Genomic DNA, 13,559 nt, shown 5'->3' with positions numbered 1-13,559 from the left:
CTGAACGTAAATTTATAAAGAAATTTGACTCGTTGCGACTCACGAGACAGCAGCCACCACCAACAAAATATTTTCATTTTAGATCGCAGAATGTGTAGTTTTACGTTTTATATCATTTTATATAATGAATTTTGTATCGTTGAATTAGTATCCGTAAAGTGACGCTACCAGTTAACACATAATGCTAAATAATTACAAGTGTCTGACTTACACCCCTCGTCCAAACAAAGTTCATTCCTGAAACCACACTTAGGACTGTCCTTGGGAATGTATTTGTTACCAACTTTTCCACGAGGCCATCTTATTTTCACCTCATTCTTCTTGAATACCTAAGTTTAGTTTAGTTTAGACAGTTTAAACAAGTTTCTACTTATTGTTGTCTGTTAGTGATGATTCATTGAATAATTTTTAAAAACAATATAATTGTTTAAATTAAATGTCTACCATGTAAAGGTCAATTGAAAAATTTAATTATGCATGTTTAGATAACATGTTGAATAATGCGTAGAACTCTTTCTGAAACATTTTTTGTAAAGTTGACTTTAATTAAATGCAATATTAAAAGAAATCGTTATGTAAAGTCAAATAAAGTACAAAACCGCCACAAGAGACGACTGAACAGCATTTAATTTAACAAGCAACAACGAAGTTACTCTGACACCAGCGTCGAAGTTGAGAACTTCAGCCACTTTGATGAAGGAACCATTTGAAGCCATGTCCAACAACCAATAATCTGGTTCCCTGTCTCCATTCGCATCCAGTACTACCTGCCCTGTCATTCCTGCATCAGTTAAATTTAAACAACTCTTTTTTTTATTTTGTGACTTTCATCTGATTTATTGAATAATTTCTTCGTTTTTCAATCCAAGCCATTTTATAAGAGCGATGAAGCAATAGATAATATGAATTTCGATCGACTCGAACTAATTTAAAATGATCGCAGTCCGACCTGTAAATGACTTGCCCCGCATATTCTGAGCAATAACACTTCCACTCCTAACATCCGATGCTTTGTTGAGTGTTTCGTTAACGGCCATGGCGTACAGCAAGACGGAATCGTAGAGGAAAGCTGCATACTTGTCACCGTTCGAATACGATTGCATCTGCTTAATGCATTGCTAAAGTATTCAGCCGCATTTCATTGTTATAAACAAACATGAAGATTAAAAAAAAACTGGGTTATTTTTGACTTTCGTTCTTGTTCTATGACAAAATTATGATGGATATGCTGTGATAAAGATTAATGAGAAAGGTAAAATTAACTATTTTGTGATATATTAAAACTTTTGGCAGAAAGAAAGATCAAACGAGAATATTTAAATCTTGATGTGATAAACATTCACGAATTTGAATAACGCAGATCCCACAGGATTTTCATGTGTCTGTTCACGAACTTAATTAGCACTCATTGTTTAAAAAAAAATCGAATGTTTTCATTCTAGAACAAATGTATTTAATTTTGTTACTTGTATGAATTTGTTTTCAAATCCTAGTAACAATTTATTGAACTTTATTGAAAAATAATTTTGTAAATCTTTTGTCACTGACGTTTAAAAATAATTCAAAATTAAAGCGTGCTTTACGAAATGCATGCATGCGTTTTTGGTTGGTTTGGAACATCAAATTAGGTAGGCCTCCTTTCTATAAAAATTTTTCTTGTGTAATAAAGAATATTACTTTGATAGAGCTGTTGATGTATTGGGACCAGGGAGGCAACAACATTCTTCTGGCGACCTCCTTGCGAAAGTCTGTTATCTCACCGTTGGTCAGAGCTGCCAATGTCACCTTTACGCGATAACGTATATATTAAAAATAAAATTTTCAAAACTTAACAACTATAAAAAATTAAATGCAGCGGATTAAAAGATATTGAGAAATTATTTGATTAATTTACGAATGACGGATATTTTATAAATAAAGAGTTAATAGATTTGTTTAATAACTTTTTTTTTAAATAATCTTAGAATACACTACTATTGTTGTCTCACAAAACTACAAATCATAGGTTCACAAATTTTCATATATGTTCACAATTCAACACAACATTCATTTGAAATCATCACATTTATTTAAAGTCATTACCTTCATTTAGTCATTAAAAATCTCGGCATTAATTTAAAATCATTACAATCATCACAATCATTTGAAAAGATTACGTGGAACACAGCTTCGAAGGCTTCCTTGGCCTCATCATTCCTGTCGTCATCACTCGCCCAAATATCTTCAGGGTTGAGAACGTTTTCTTCAGGCAACATATCGATGGTGAAAAAAACAAAATCACCAGACGTCATCTGGAGACTCCTGGCCACCAGCATTATCTCACGCCTGTCCTCTTTCGGCACTGCGAGCACCACGACTGTTTGGTGTTCAGTTGGTTGCTCGTTTGTTTCACTATGTTGCCCGTTCGATGTTTTGATTAAAATGTTAATCTTTTTATTTGGTAAGCATTCTTCGTTGCATTTTCAAATGAGTGAAATACGTCGATGCATATTTGTAACGTGAGTTGGTTTTAATTTATATATCGGGACAATATTTAAAAAATAAAATAGATGGGCGTAAAAAGTTGAATTGAAGTTAATTCATAAAATTAAGTTCCTACTTCGACTTTCTTGTTTGGTCCTCAAAAGAAATTTTCTGATGAGTTGCTGGCTTGGATATCTTTCAAACTCTTCAACGTAAGCTATATTTATGTTCTTTTCTTTGAAAACCTTGAAACATTTTTATTATCATTAATAAAAATTGTATTAAAATGAGATGAACCAATTTGGACCTTGATAAATTTGTTGAAATATTTTATTTTTCAATATTATTTTCAGTTATTAAACTTGAAAAATTTAAATTCACGGTCAACATTTTGTTCTCTCAGAACATCATGTTTGTACGATGTGTAGCGGTTGTGCTGTTGTAACAGAACGCCGAGCCAGGACGAGCAGCGCGCAGGTGTGGAAAGAAGAAAAGAATAGTATTCGTTTGGACAGGTGTTTCGTTCCTACCGGGCACTCATCAGCAGCCCAAACACCTATCAGAACAGCATCGAAGTTTTTTTCTTTTATAGACCCCATGAATCACTTAGTTAGTTTTTGGTGTTTTTATTCATTTTATGGATCGTAAGTTTTAATAGTTAGGATTTGCGATCCACCAGACGCGATGTAACTTACTGAAAAACATGTGCAGCACTGCTCATTTGTGGTGAGCCATCCAACGCCGTCTAAAATTATAAAAATTAAAATAAAAAATATTAAAATATCAAAACAAAAATCGAACGTGAACCTTCCTGATTGACTTCCCGGCATCGAGCCAGATGTAATGGTTGGAAGAGATGAGGGCTGTCCTGTTCCACTGGAAGTACCTCATCGTCTCCACCAAAAAATCTGCCATCTTGCTGAAGGGACCGAGCGTGCGTGCCAGGGTGCTAAATGTTTCTTTGTCGTTGAAGTCCGAATCGGTGGCCACCCAAGAGATGATGGGCTTGTTCCAGTATGAGGCTAGTTCTGCTGATGGTCTGCAGGCTTTGTTGGTGGTCGGTCGATGTTTATGCAACATAATGATGATGATGATGACAAACAAAATAATAATAATATAAATTTTATAAATATAATTAAATAATTAATATAAATATATTAATAAATGTAATAATAACAAAATTACCACTAATTATAATAGTTATTATTATTTTTATTTATATTATTTTTAATATTATGATAACAAATTAATTAATTAATAAGATAATAATTATTTGGACTGACCGACGGAACAAGGAGGACCAATGAAGACGTCCACATCCTCCCTGGCCATCAGCTTCACAATATTGCCCACAGCCACCTTGCTACTGCAGCCTGAGTCCAAACTGACCACGCTAAGTTTCGTGGAAGATTTAAAAGTAGAACTCGAAAATGTAAAGACTGCTTGTTAAGTCATGTTAACTAAGCCGCTGTTTTTTTTTTATTTTATTTATCTCATCGATCTTTACTGTTACTTCTAAACAACAAAAACAGTTACTATTAATTTCACCGCCACCAGAACTACTACAATTACTTCTACTACCATCACCACTAATAATACTACTACCACTATTGCCACTAGAACTGCTTCTACTAATACTACTACTACTACTATTACTATTATTATTATTATTAGTAGTAGTAGTAGTTGTTGTTGTTGTTATAGTAGAAGTAGTAAAAGTGGTAAAAGTGGTAATAGTAGTAGAAAAAGTAGTAGTAGTAGTGGTGGTGGTGAAGTTAGCGAAGTAGTTAGTGTTGTTATTATTATTATTAGTAGTAGTAGTAGCTGTTGCAAATTGTAAATTAATTGGTTATTTGGTAGATTATTTCCGTAAATGAAAGCCAGAATAGACGGAACCTGAAATTCATGACGTTTGCGAGCGTCGGATCGTTGTGTATGCGCTCGATGGCCAGAGAGATTGCACTGGCACTAGTGAGGGCGCTGAAGTCCTCGAACGCTGCATTCCACGGCGCCAGGAATCCAATCTTGAAGTGGAGAGGCCGCTGAGATATCGTTTCATTGTGCCAAGATGCGTTGATGACGTCGGCAGGCCGGCCATTTAAATAAATGACGTCATCAGATCCATTTCCCTTACGGCCGACGGTAGTGAGAGTGCTGATGTCCCGATCGTCGTAATCGTCCGAGTCAGGATCAGAGGATTGTGTTGTTGAAGACGGGATAGAGGATGTGTTGTTGTTGTTGTGGTGGTTGTTGTTGTTGCTGTTGTTGTTGTTGACGTTGTTGTTGCTGCTGTTATGTGTCAACCCGTTGGAAAAAATGAAAAAGATGACAATGATGAGTAAAACTGACGTTAATCTTTTTGAAGCCATTTGAAAGTTCGAACACATCTTTCTTCTTTAAACGTTGGAAGGACAACGAATGATTTGAAAACCATTTTATACTACCATCATATATATATATATATATATATATACATATATACATATACATATATATATATATATATATATATATATATATATATATATATTGTATATATCCAGTACATACACACACAAATATATGCAAAATATATAATTTATATCTGATATATATATATATATATATGTGTGTGTGTGTGTGTGTGTGTGTGTGTGTGTGTGTGTATGTATATATAATATATATTCGTTCACAAATGAATGGCCCCAGAAACGAGTAGTAGGATAATGGCTGTAGCGGGACGTCTATTTCGGATTTCAATAAATGATTAAATTAACAAACGGAAAACATGAACGAACCAAAATGAATGAATAAATAAATTAATTAACAAATTAATTAATTAATTAATTAATTAGTCAACGAACGATCGAATGAATGAATGATTGAATGACTGAATGAAGGAATGCACTGGAAACACACGCATCGTGAAGCAGGTGCATATTCCACTGCCAGTCAAACACGACAATTCAATTTTCAATCGACGAGCACGGATGACGGAGAAAAATTGTGTCGACATGTTTTTACAATTTTTGAAAACTATGCAACTGTTGCGTTGTTGAAACATTATAAATGTCTATTATGGTTTACAGATCATGGTTTGTCAATGTTCAGTTCATATAATGAACTGCGATTAAACTTCAAAGACTTACATAAATAAACTACTTAAGGAGCTTGGTTCTGCTATTGTAGCAACTGGGTTCAAATGCAAAGACCTCCACCTACCACATGCGTCTGTGATGCGCTGAAGAATTCATGCGAACTCCCGCTTACACCCTTGCAACATCAGGCAGCACTGCATCGTAGCCTACAGTCTATGTTGGCCCATTTTTATATCCTTCTAGAATTAAAGGATTTCAAAATTTTCAAATTTTGAAATCGTTAAATTTTTTGGGGTTTTTATAGTTTTAGTTGGTGAATTTTTTGAAAAACTCTTTTATTAATTTGATTTAGATAGAATTAAAAAATTTTTCTACCTCAGTGTTAGTAGATTATTTTTTTCTTCGTTTTACAACAATAATTATTGTAATGGTTTCGCCAAAAAGTGTCCATCAAATTTTATCGTAGTATCAGAAATTAAAAGTGTATTAAAAAACTGATGTAAAATATTTTTGAATGCACTGGTTATTTGAACAGAAACAGTACCGAACATTGAACTACACAAAAGAAGTGAAATGGAGCGTTTGATCTGAACGGTGACCTGGAAGCAATGACGTCACTACACTCTATTTGTACGCTGGTAAACGATCACCTGCTGGAGTGAAGTAATAATAATAATAATAATTATTATTATTATTATTATTATAACGATATAAACATTTATACAGCACCGATTCGCACAGCTGCTTCAAAGGCGTTCAGAGCCTGTATTGAAAAGATGAGTCTTTAAAACTTTTTTAAAAACACTCAACGAGGAACATTGTCTCGACTCAGGAGGTAACGCATTCCGACACTAGGAGTGGCCTGACGAAAGCCGCGGCCAGCGAGGTTGAATTTAATACTCAGTAATATGCGTGACGTCATTGCTTCTTTTGCCGCCAGTAAAGTGCTGTTCACCTCTGATTTATTGGTACAATGGATCAAACTTCGAGACGCCAACAAGCAGCATTCAAAACAGATTGAACATCATCTTGCTCTGACAAGTTGATCAAACGCATCATCACAAAAATTAATTCTGTTGCAGGCGTAACTGTAGGCACGAGCTATCAGCTCAACTGTTAGGTATTATCTTATCGCTCATAGTCTGTGTTGTTGAAAATAGCATTACAAAGTTGACTGTTCATCGAGCTGGATCTTACGAGTCACCGGGTTTTTAAATTTATCTAATTAACAAAGTTTATAAGGTTTTCTCAACTACTTATATTAAGAATTATTTGTATTTAATGCCAGTTTCGCTTATAGTCATATAATGTTTATCTGCTTGAAAACTGTATGCGGCACTCTTTGTGGGCCATATACAGCGTCACGTGTCAATTTGTGGCACTGGTATCTTTCATTCAAAAGCAACATTGACGTCACACACACATTCAATACACGGATGAACATTGCAAATTCTTATATTACATATTACAAACACTTCTAGGTCAACGTTAAGTGCTATAGTTCATTTCTTATAGTAACTATTTTTATCAGGGACGAAGAGCTCATATCAGTTATACGCATGGATATATATACATATCCATGGTTATACGTACACCAGAAAAAAGATACTAAATACGCATAAATATTATGTAACAGCATAAAAAAAATTTTTAAATAATTAAAACGAATAAAATTTTTAAAAAAGGAATAAATATTTATTAATAAATATAATTAACAAAAAATATTAAAATTTTAAAATTTGAGGAGTTTGATGAGGAATTGTTATCGAATCTAAATTATTTCCTAAGTATTTATCAGATATATTAATTGAACTTAAACGCCCCGGTTTACGATCGTCTTCTTTTCGCTTTTTCTTAACTCGTGTTAAACACTCTTTTGCCAAATCTGCTTTTGCTTTTTCTGGTCCTTTTCTCTGGAACTCTCTACCTACTTCTCTGACTACTTCTCCATCACTTGCGAAGTTCAGAGCGAATCTCAAGACCCATCTGTTTTCAAAATTCATTGAGGAGCGCTGTTGAACATCGCGGAAATAGCGCTTTACAAGCTAATTGATTGATTGAAACTAGTCTGAGACCAGCCCATGGATATAATTAAGATATTATATATATCCATGAACATGAACAAGCCTCTAAAAATGTGCGAGAGTTCGTCCGAGGGCTACTATAGGTGTTATAAGTACGTGTATTTTATTCTTTATGCATGTGTGATAGTGGGCAATATGTGTGTAAAAAAAACCTAAATAAAGTAGAAAATTTATTTTTTATAATATTTTTCAAATAAAAAAATTAATTATGAAGAAATTATTTGTTTCAATCATTTTTATGCCATTTTTACCGATACTTTATTATCGCTCTATATGTTCCTTAATCCAACCGTGCATATCTTTTACTGCTTTTTTTTAACTTTAGTAAAATGTCAACAACTCGACTATACAAATTTAAACTTTTTCAAAATAAATTTTGTGTAATATATTATTATAATGGTTTACAGTTAATTACATTGTTTGTTGTTAATTTAAAATATAATTAGTATTAAGTATAAATATTTTACATTATATGGTATTGAAATATTTTAAGTTCTAAAAAGATTTAAAATTTATATTTCTTTTAAATGAACTCTAAATATTATGCTAAGTTACGTTTAGTTTTTTAAAATGTTTATTTATATATAGTTTAATTTTTTTTACTGTGACATGTCTTTTCAAAGCGAAATCTGAACTGAGTAGATAGATTTATTTTTTTTTACATTTTCTTCAGGTGAGCTTATTTTTTTATTTTAAATCCAATAAATTTTTTACGTTGCACACTTTGATTAGTAAGTAAATTAGTAGAAAAGCAAGAGTTAAGAAACTGAAAAGAGTAGAAGATTCTGAAGAGTTGGATCTACCCTCTACTCTACCTACATCTCTACCTTCTACCTACCTACAGATGTTTGGTACCTACTAGGATGCATGGTCTCTATTTTCATTTTTGTATTTATTTATTTAGGAGTGGTCCCCAAAGTAAAGATGGTTGGCCCTCTGAATTTATTTATTAATGGATGGTTGTGCCTTGACTTCATGACCTTTTAAAATTTAATGATTAAAATTTAGTCATAATGATATCCTTCTCTTGGGACAAAAGTATCTTACTCTTCTTGCTATTGACTTTCATCTGCTTTTGATACTGTTGATCATATTATTCTCTTGAGACTGTTAGATTTCACATAGAAAGTTTGGATTGGATCTCAATACCCATCTTTTTAAAATTCGTTGAGCAGCTCATCATAGAAATTTTTTTTTATAGAATATTTGATTGATTGGTTGTTATTATTTATTTAGATTATTATTTAATACATTTAGTTAGACGATTGGTTTATTATTAACAGTTCTTAAATTAGTTTGGATGATCAGATGTCAATTTATTTATAAATGACTGGTCCTAAGTTTATTTTTAAGCATTCGGATTTCTATTGTTTGTAGTATATTAAATGTTAAATGAAATAGAAGTCATCAACCAATTTGTCAATTCAATTACGCCAGCCTTCCACATTTTTATTTGTTCTGCAATTTTCTTTCTCTGTATCTATTTGCATTACGTGCAAGGTGTTGTGGTTTCACCAGGTCAAATGGCCTATCATTTCCAACATTTTCTGTTATGGCCTTAAAGTAAAAGTCTTAATGATTATTTTAATGGTTATGTAAAATTTGAATGGCAACAAATCTACCTGTTTTACAATTTCTAAAGCAGACATAAATGGTTTATCTATAGCATTTTGGTATGTAGCAGCTCTTATCTTAGCCAACTGCACAGCTCCAGTGGTTGCAGAACATGTGTGTTCTTGCTTGGAAACAAAGCAGTGATTGCTTTCAATAACTCTGGCTTTACAGCCACTTGTTTTCTTGGTGCACACCCATGTTACATTTCCACCTTTTGTCTTTGATTTTATAGTAAAATAAAAACCATCACTGCTCACCAAATGATTGCCACCTCTTTTTGTTGCATTTTCAACAATTTCAAGTTCTCTCTCGTGGACCACTGTCAACTATTTCATCTGAGTTTTGATGTTGTAATATTGAGGGTTCATTAAAAATTGAAACAAGGATGTTTGCTTCAAGGTTTCCATCTGATATGTGTATGCCATTCCTTTCAGTGGAATTCAGTACTGGATTTGAGGGATCCAGAGGCAGTTGGAATCCTTCCATTTGGTTCGGTTCTTTATCAACTTTTACACAACTGTGGCAAGTGTAAGGCAATTCTTCTTTATCTGAATTTAAGATAATTTTCAGATCAAATTTAAAATCAACTCTTGAACTAGTATACAATTCATGATATATTTTTCAAATGAGAATAATTTAATTTGGATGACTATGTTGCCATGCTAATGCATTTTTAAGCAATTATAAAATAATTCAAGCTCTGTGTATGCACGAATGCATTGAATTTATGTATTATGTGTTACACTGATTGATTGATTGATTGATTGACACTAGTCTTACCTTTAGTTCAACATTTTCTTCATGTTTTGGGTGTTTACACTTTAAAAATATTTAATAACGTATTATTTAATAATAAACCATTCATTTTTTACAACTATTTTCGAAATAAACGAGAAGATTATGTAAGATTGAATATGAAAAAACACCTAGATAAGCACGCGCTTTAGAGAGAAGAATCCTAAAAACTTACAATAACGTAAGTGGTAAAAAGCTCAACATTAAAAATTGCATAAATCTGTGACTATGTTATTCTATTTTTTATGTTTGCCAAATTTTGGCAAGCTTTATAAAATTAATTAATTAATTCGATTCAATTCTCGTTGCAAAATCATTCATTAGCAAGTGCATGTATGTAGAGTTATAGCTTATATTCTAGACATTTAATAATTCATAAACATAATGTGCGTACAGGCTTGTTAACATTGAAGTATGTAATAATCTTTGCAGTGTATGATGTTAAGTCAGCGCAACTCAGAAGCATCTCTAACGATACTGCAAGTGAAAAGTAGTGTCGCCACCACTGCTTGCATTTCGAAAATCGCTACTGCTACTTTTTTATATATATTTGTTGAACTAGACGCACACTCCTGTAAAATTTCTTAATGTACTTAATTGTAAATAATATGGTGCTGTAAAAATTAATAAACTGTTTTAAATAACACGCAGTTTTTTGTATGTCAATCATGAGTTTTAGAATTCTAAATTAATTGTCGGAATTGGCTATTTATCTCCTCTTATCACGTGGTAAATCCACATGGTACACACACCCACGTGATAAATCCATGTGGTAAGATCACGTGGTAAGAGGATATATAAATAATCCTTCAAATGCAAGTATCTGACATTTTAATCTAAATTATAACCCTATTCACAATTTGCATTTTTTTTGAACACAACGGCACAACAAAGATGAAAAACTCTTGAATATGAATTTCAACCTTTTTTAAAATTTAACTAAATTTTCATAATTATTAAAAAAATTAATCAGCGGTTTACAGTTCACACTAATAAGCGACTAAAAAATTATTTAGAAAAAAAATTCTTACTCTTGATAGCAGTGGTGTACCTGTAGCTTGAATAACCTGTTCCACACTTCCGATGACACCATCGGTTACATACATCACAAGTCAAAGATGGATGCCTTGAGGATACTACTTTGTTACAAACAATGCAATTATCTGACGACATCTCGAAATTAAACAAGACAATAGAAAATTATACTGATGGACTAAACTTACACGCAAATGAATTTGAAAAGAATTGGATGCAAATTTTTTTTTTAAGTAGCTAAAAAATAATTCAATGTCTATGGTATGCAAAAAGACTTGAATACCCAAAGACTCAACTAAAAAAGTTTTTAATACTGTGAAAGCTTTTCATAAAAATAAGAATAAAGTTGTTTATTATTCTTATAAACAATATATTAATGTTCTAAATGTGAAAAGTACATTAAGAACTTGTAACAAATAAAAACTACGAAAAAGAACATTTGGTACCATTTATCATAACATAGAAAAAATGCGACAAATTATTGATTTAATGGTACAATGTAGGATTTGAAATTATGTATTTGACATGAAAGTTGATCTAGAAGCATTTTCTTTATCCAATCATCCAAGCCTTTTTTGCCGAACTCACCCTGCATCAATCAATTAAAATAGATAAGGAACTTTTCTCGCATCAACTAAACTGCATAACGGAAAGAATACCATAGAGTGATTCCAGTCTAAAATTCCATGAGATAAATCGTTTGTAATAGAACGTCTCATGGCTAATTGTTTAATTTTGTAAAATTCAAGACAAATCGTTTAAAAGTATTTTTTATTCAGTAGTTTTTTAGGAGGCCGGAATCAGTTTATTTTTCATAATTTTTATAATTTTAATTTTATAATTTTTATAATTCAAGATAAATCGTTTAAAAATATTTTTTATTCAGTAGTTTTTTAGGAGGCCGGAATCAGATTATTTTTTATCTGACTTCGACATCCTGTGTTTTTTTACATTATAAAGATAACTTTATTTTGATTAGTGAATGGCTATTAAAAATTAATTTATGCAAAAATTATGTTTGATTTTTAATTTTATAATTCTATTTTGTTAAATAGAATGCGTGAATAATTAAAATTTTTTAGAAATTTCCTTGAAAATAATTTTTAAAATTTTTTTCGAATTATCACAGCTATATAGTTATATTTAGCTTATATTTATTAGCAACCTTTTCTATTAATAAATTTAGGGAGTTAAATACATTTTCAAGAATCTCACTTTGTTCTATTCTGATGAAAATTTAAAAAATTCAAATGACCTTTGAAACTATCTCAAATTTATTATTACGTATAATTTCAAATATGACATCAATTCAATTATGTTGATCGATATCGTTTGTCCAACCTGACATCAATTACGCGGTTTCTTATGAATACCGAGTAACGCACACAATTGAATTACAAATTTTTAATTAATTTTAATGTTATTTTTTATGTCACGAAGAAGTATCTAATTATTATTTACCAATTAAAAGACCATTATTAATGCAGTAATTTATGAAATCTACTAAATTTCTAGCGTTGGATAGTTTTTTATTACATTTCGTGGTTCAAATATTTTGAAATATAATGAAAACTATTCAACGCTAGAAATTCGGTAGATTTCATAAATTACTGTATATTTTTTTTTTTTAATTCGAAAAATAAGTTTATTTTGAATTTTAATAAACTAAACGTTCACCAAAAAACTTTAGTGAGAAAAATCGAAAAAACGAACTACAAACATATTAACGCCAAACATTCGGCAGAATCCATAGAATATTGCAAAAATATATATATATATATATATATATATATATATATATATGTTTGGCGCCAAACATTCGGTAGAATTTATAGAATATTGTAAAAATTATGGTCTATTACCAACATATATATATATTTTAATTTTTAATTTTAATTTAATTTAACACAATTTTATTAATGGAGACCTGAAGCAATGCTTATATATAAATATATATATATATATATATATATATATATATATATATATATATATATATATATATATATATATACTGTCGTTTATACAGTGTTTAGTTTTAGAAGTATCTAACTATGGCTTATTTAAAAAATCGATTTTTGACTTAATTAAGGGCATTTTTTTTACATGATATAATTTAGTTATTTTATAAGGATAAAGTTATTTTATAAGGATAAACATCTAATATGAATTCAATTGTTTTGTTTAATTTGATAAATTTTGAATTTTGATGGTCATTTTTGTTTTAAGTAATTTCTGCTCATGTTTGGTTTAATTTAACTTGTTTTCATTGGCTAGCTATACGATTTTATATTCATTTATGTTGTTATTTTCATGTAGGTATATGTTTTTATTTGGTTTGAGTGGCCGCACAAGCTCATTTGAGCTTTCGTGTCTCCATGCTTTTTGCTGAAAAAAATTGAATAAAATATATATATATATATATATATATATATATATATATGTATATATATATATATGTATGTATATATATATATATATATATATGTTG

General features: G+C 30.8%; 1 protein-coding gene across 1 annotated transcript; it reads right to left on the bottom strand.

The window, feature by feature from the left end:
* Positions 1–9,073: 9,073 nt before the first annotated feature.
* On the bottom strand, positions 9,074–11,139 carry HELRODRAFT_175974 (hypothetical protein; the record flags this gene model as incomplete). The annotated part of the gene is made up of 4 exons (XM_009023339.1): positions 9,074–9,181; positions 9,247–9,564; positions 9,620–9,786; positions 11,085–11,139. 4 exons carry the CDS (start codon positions 11,137–11,139, stop codon positions 9,074–9,076), a joined length of 648 nt encoding a protein of 215 aa, XP_009021587.1.
* Positions 11,140–13,559: the final 2,420 nt, after the last annotated feature.

This window comes from Helobdella robusta (genome assembly GCF_000326865.2).
Source record: "Helobdella robusta unplaced genomic scaffold HELROscaffold_36, whole genome shotgun sequence".
NCBI lineage: Eukaryota > Metazoa > Annelida > Clitellata > Rhynchobdellida > Glossiphoniidae > Helobdella > Helobdella robusta.
Note: the sequence above shows the minus strand (reverse complement) of the source record. Positions and strands in the feature narration are given on the sequence as shown.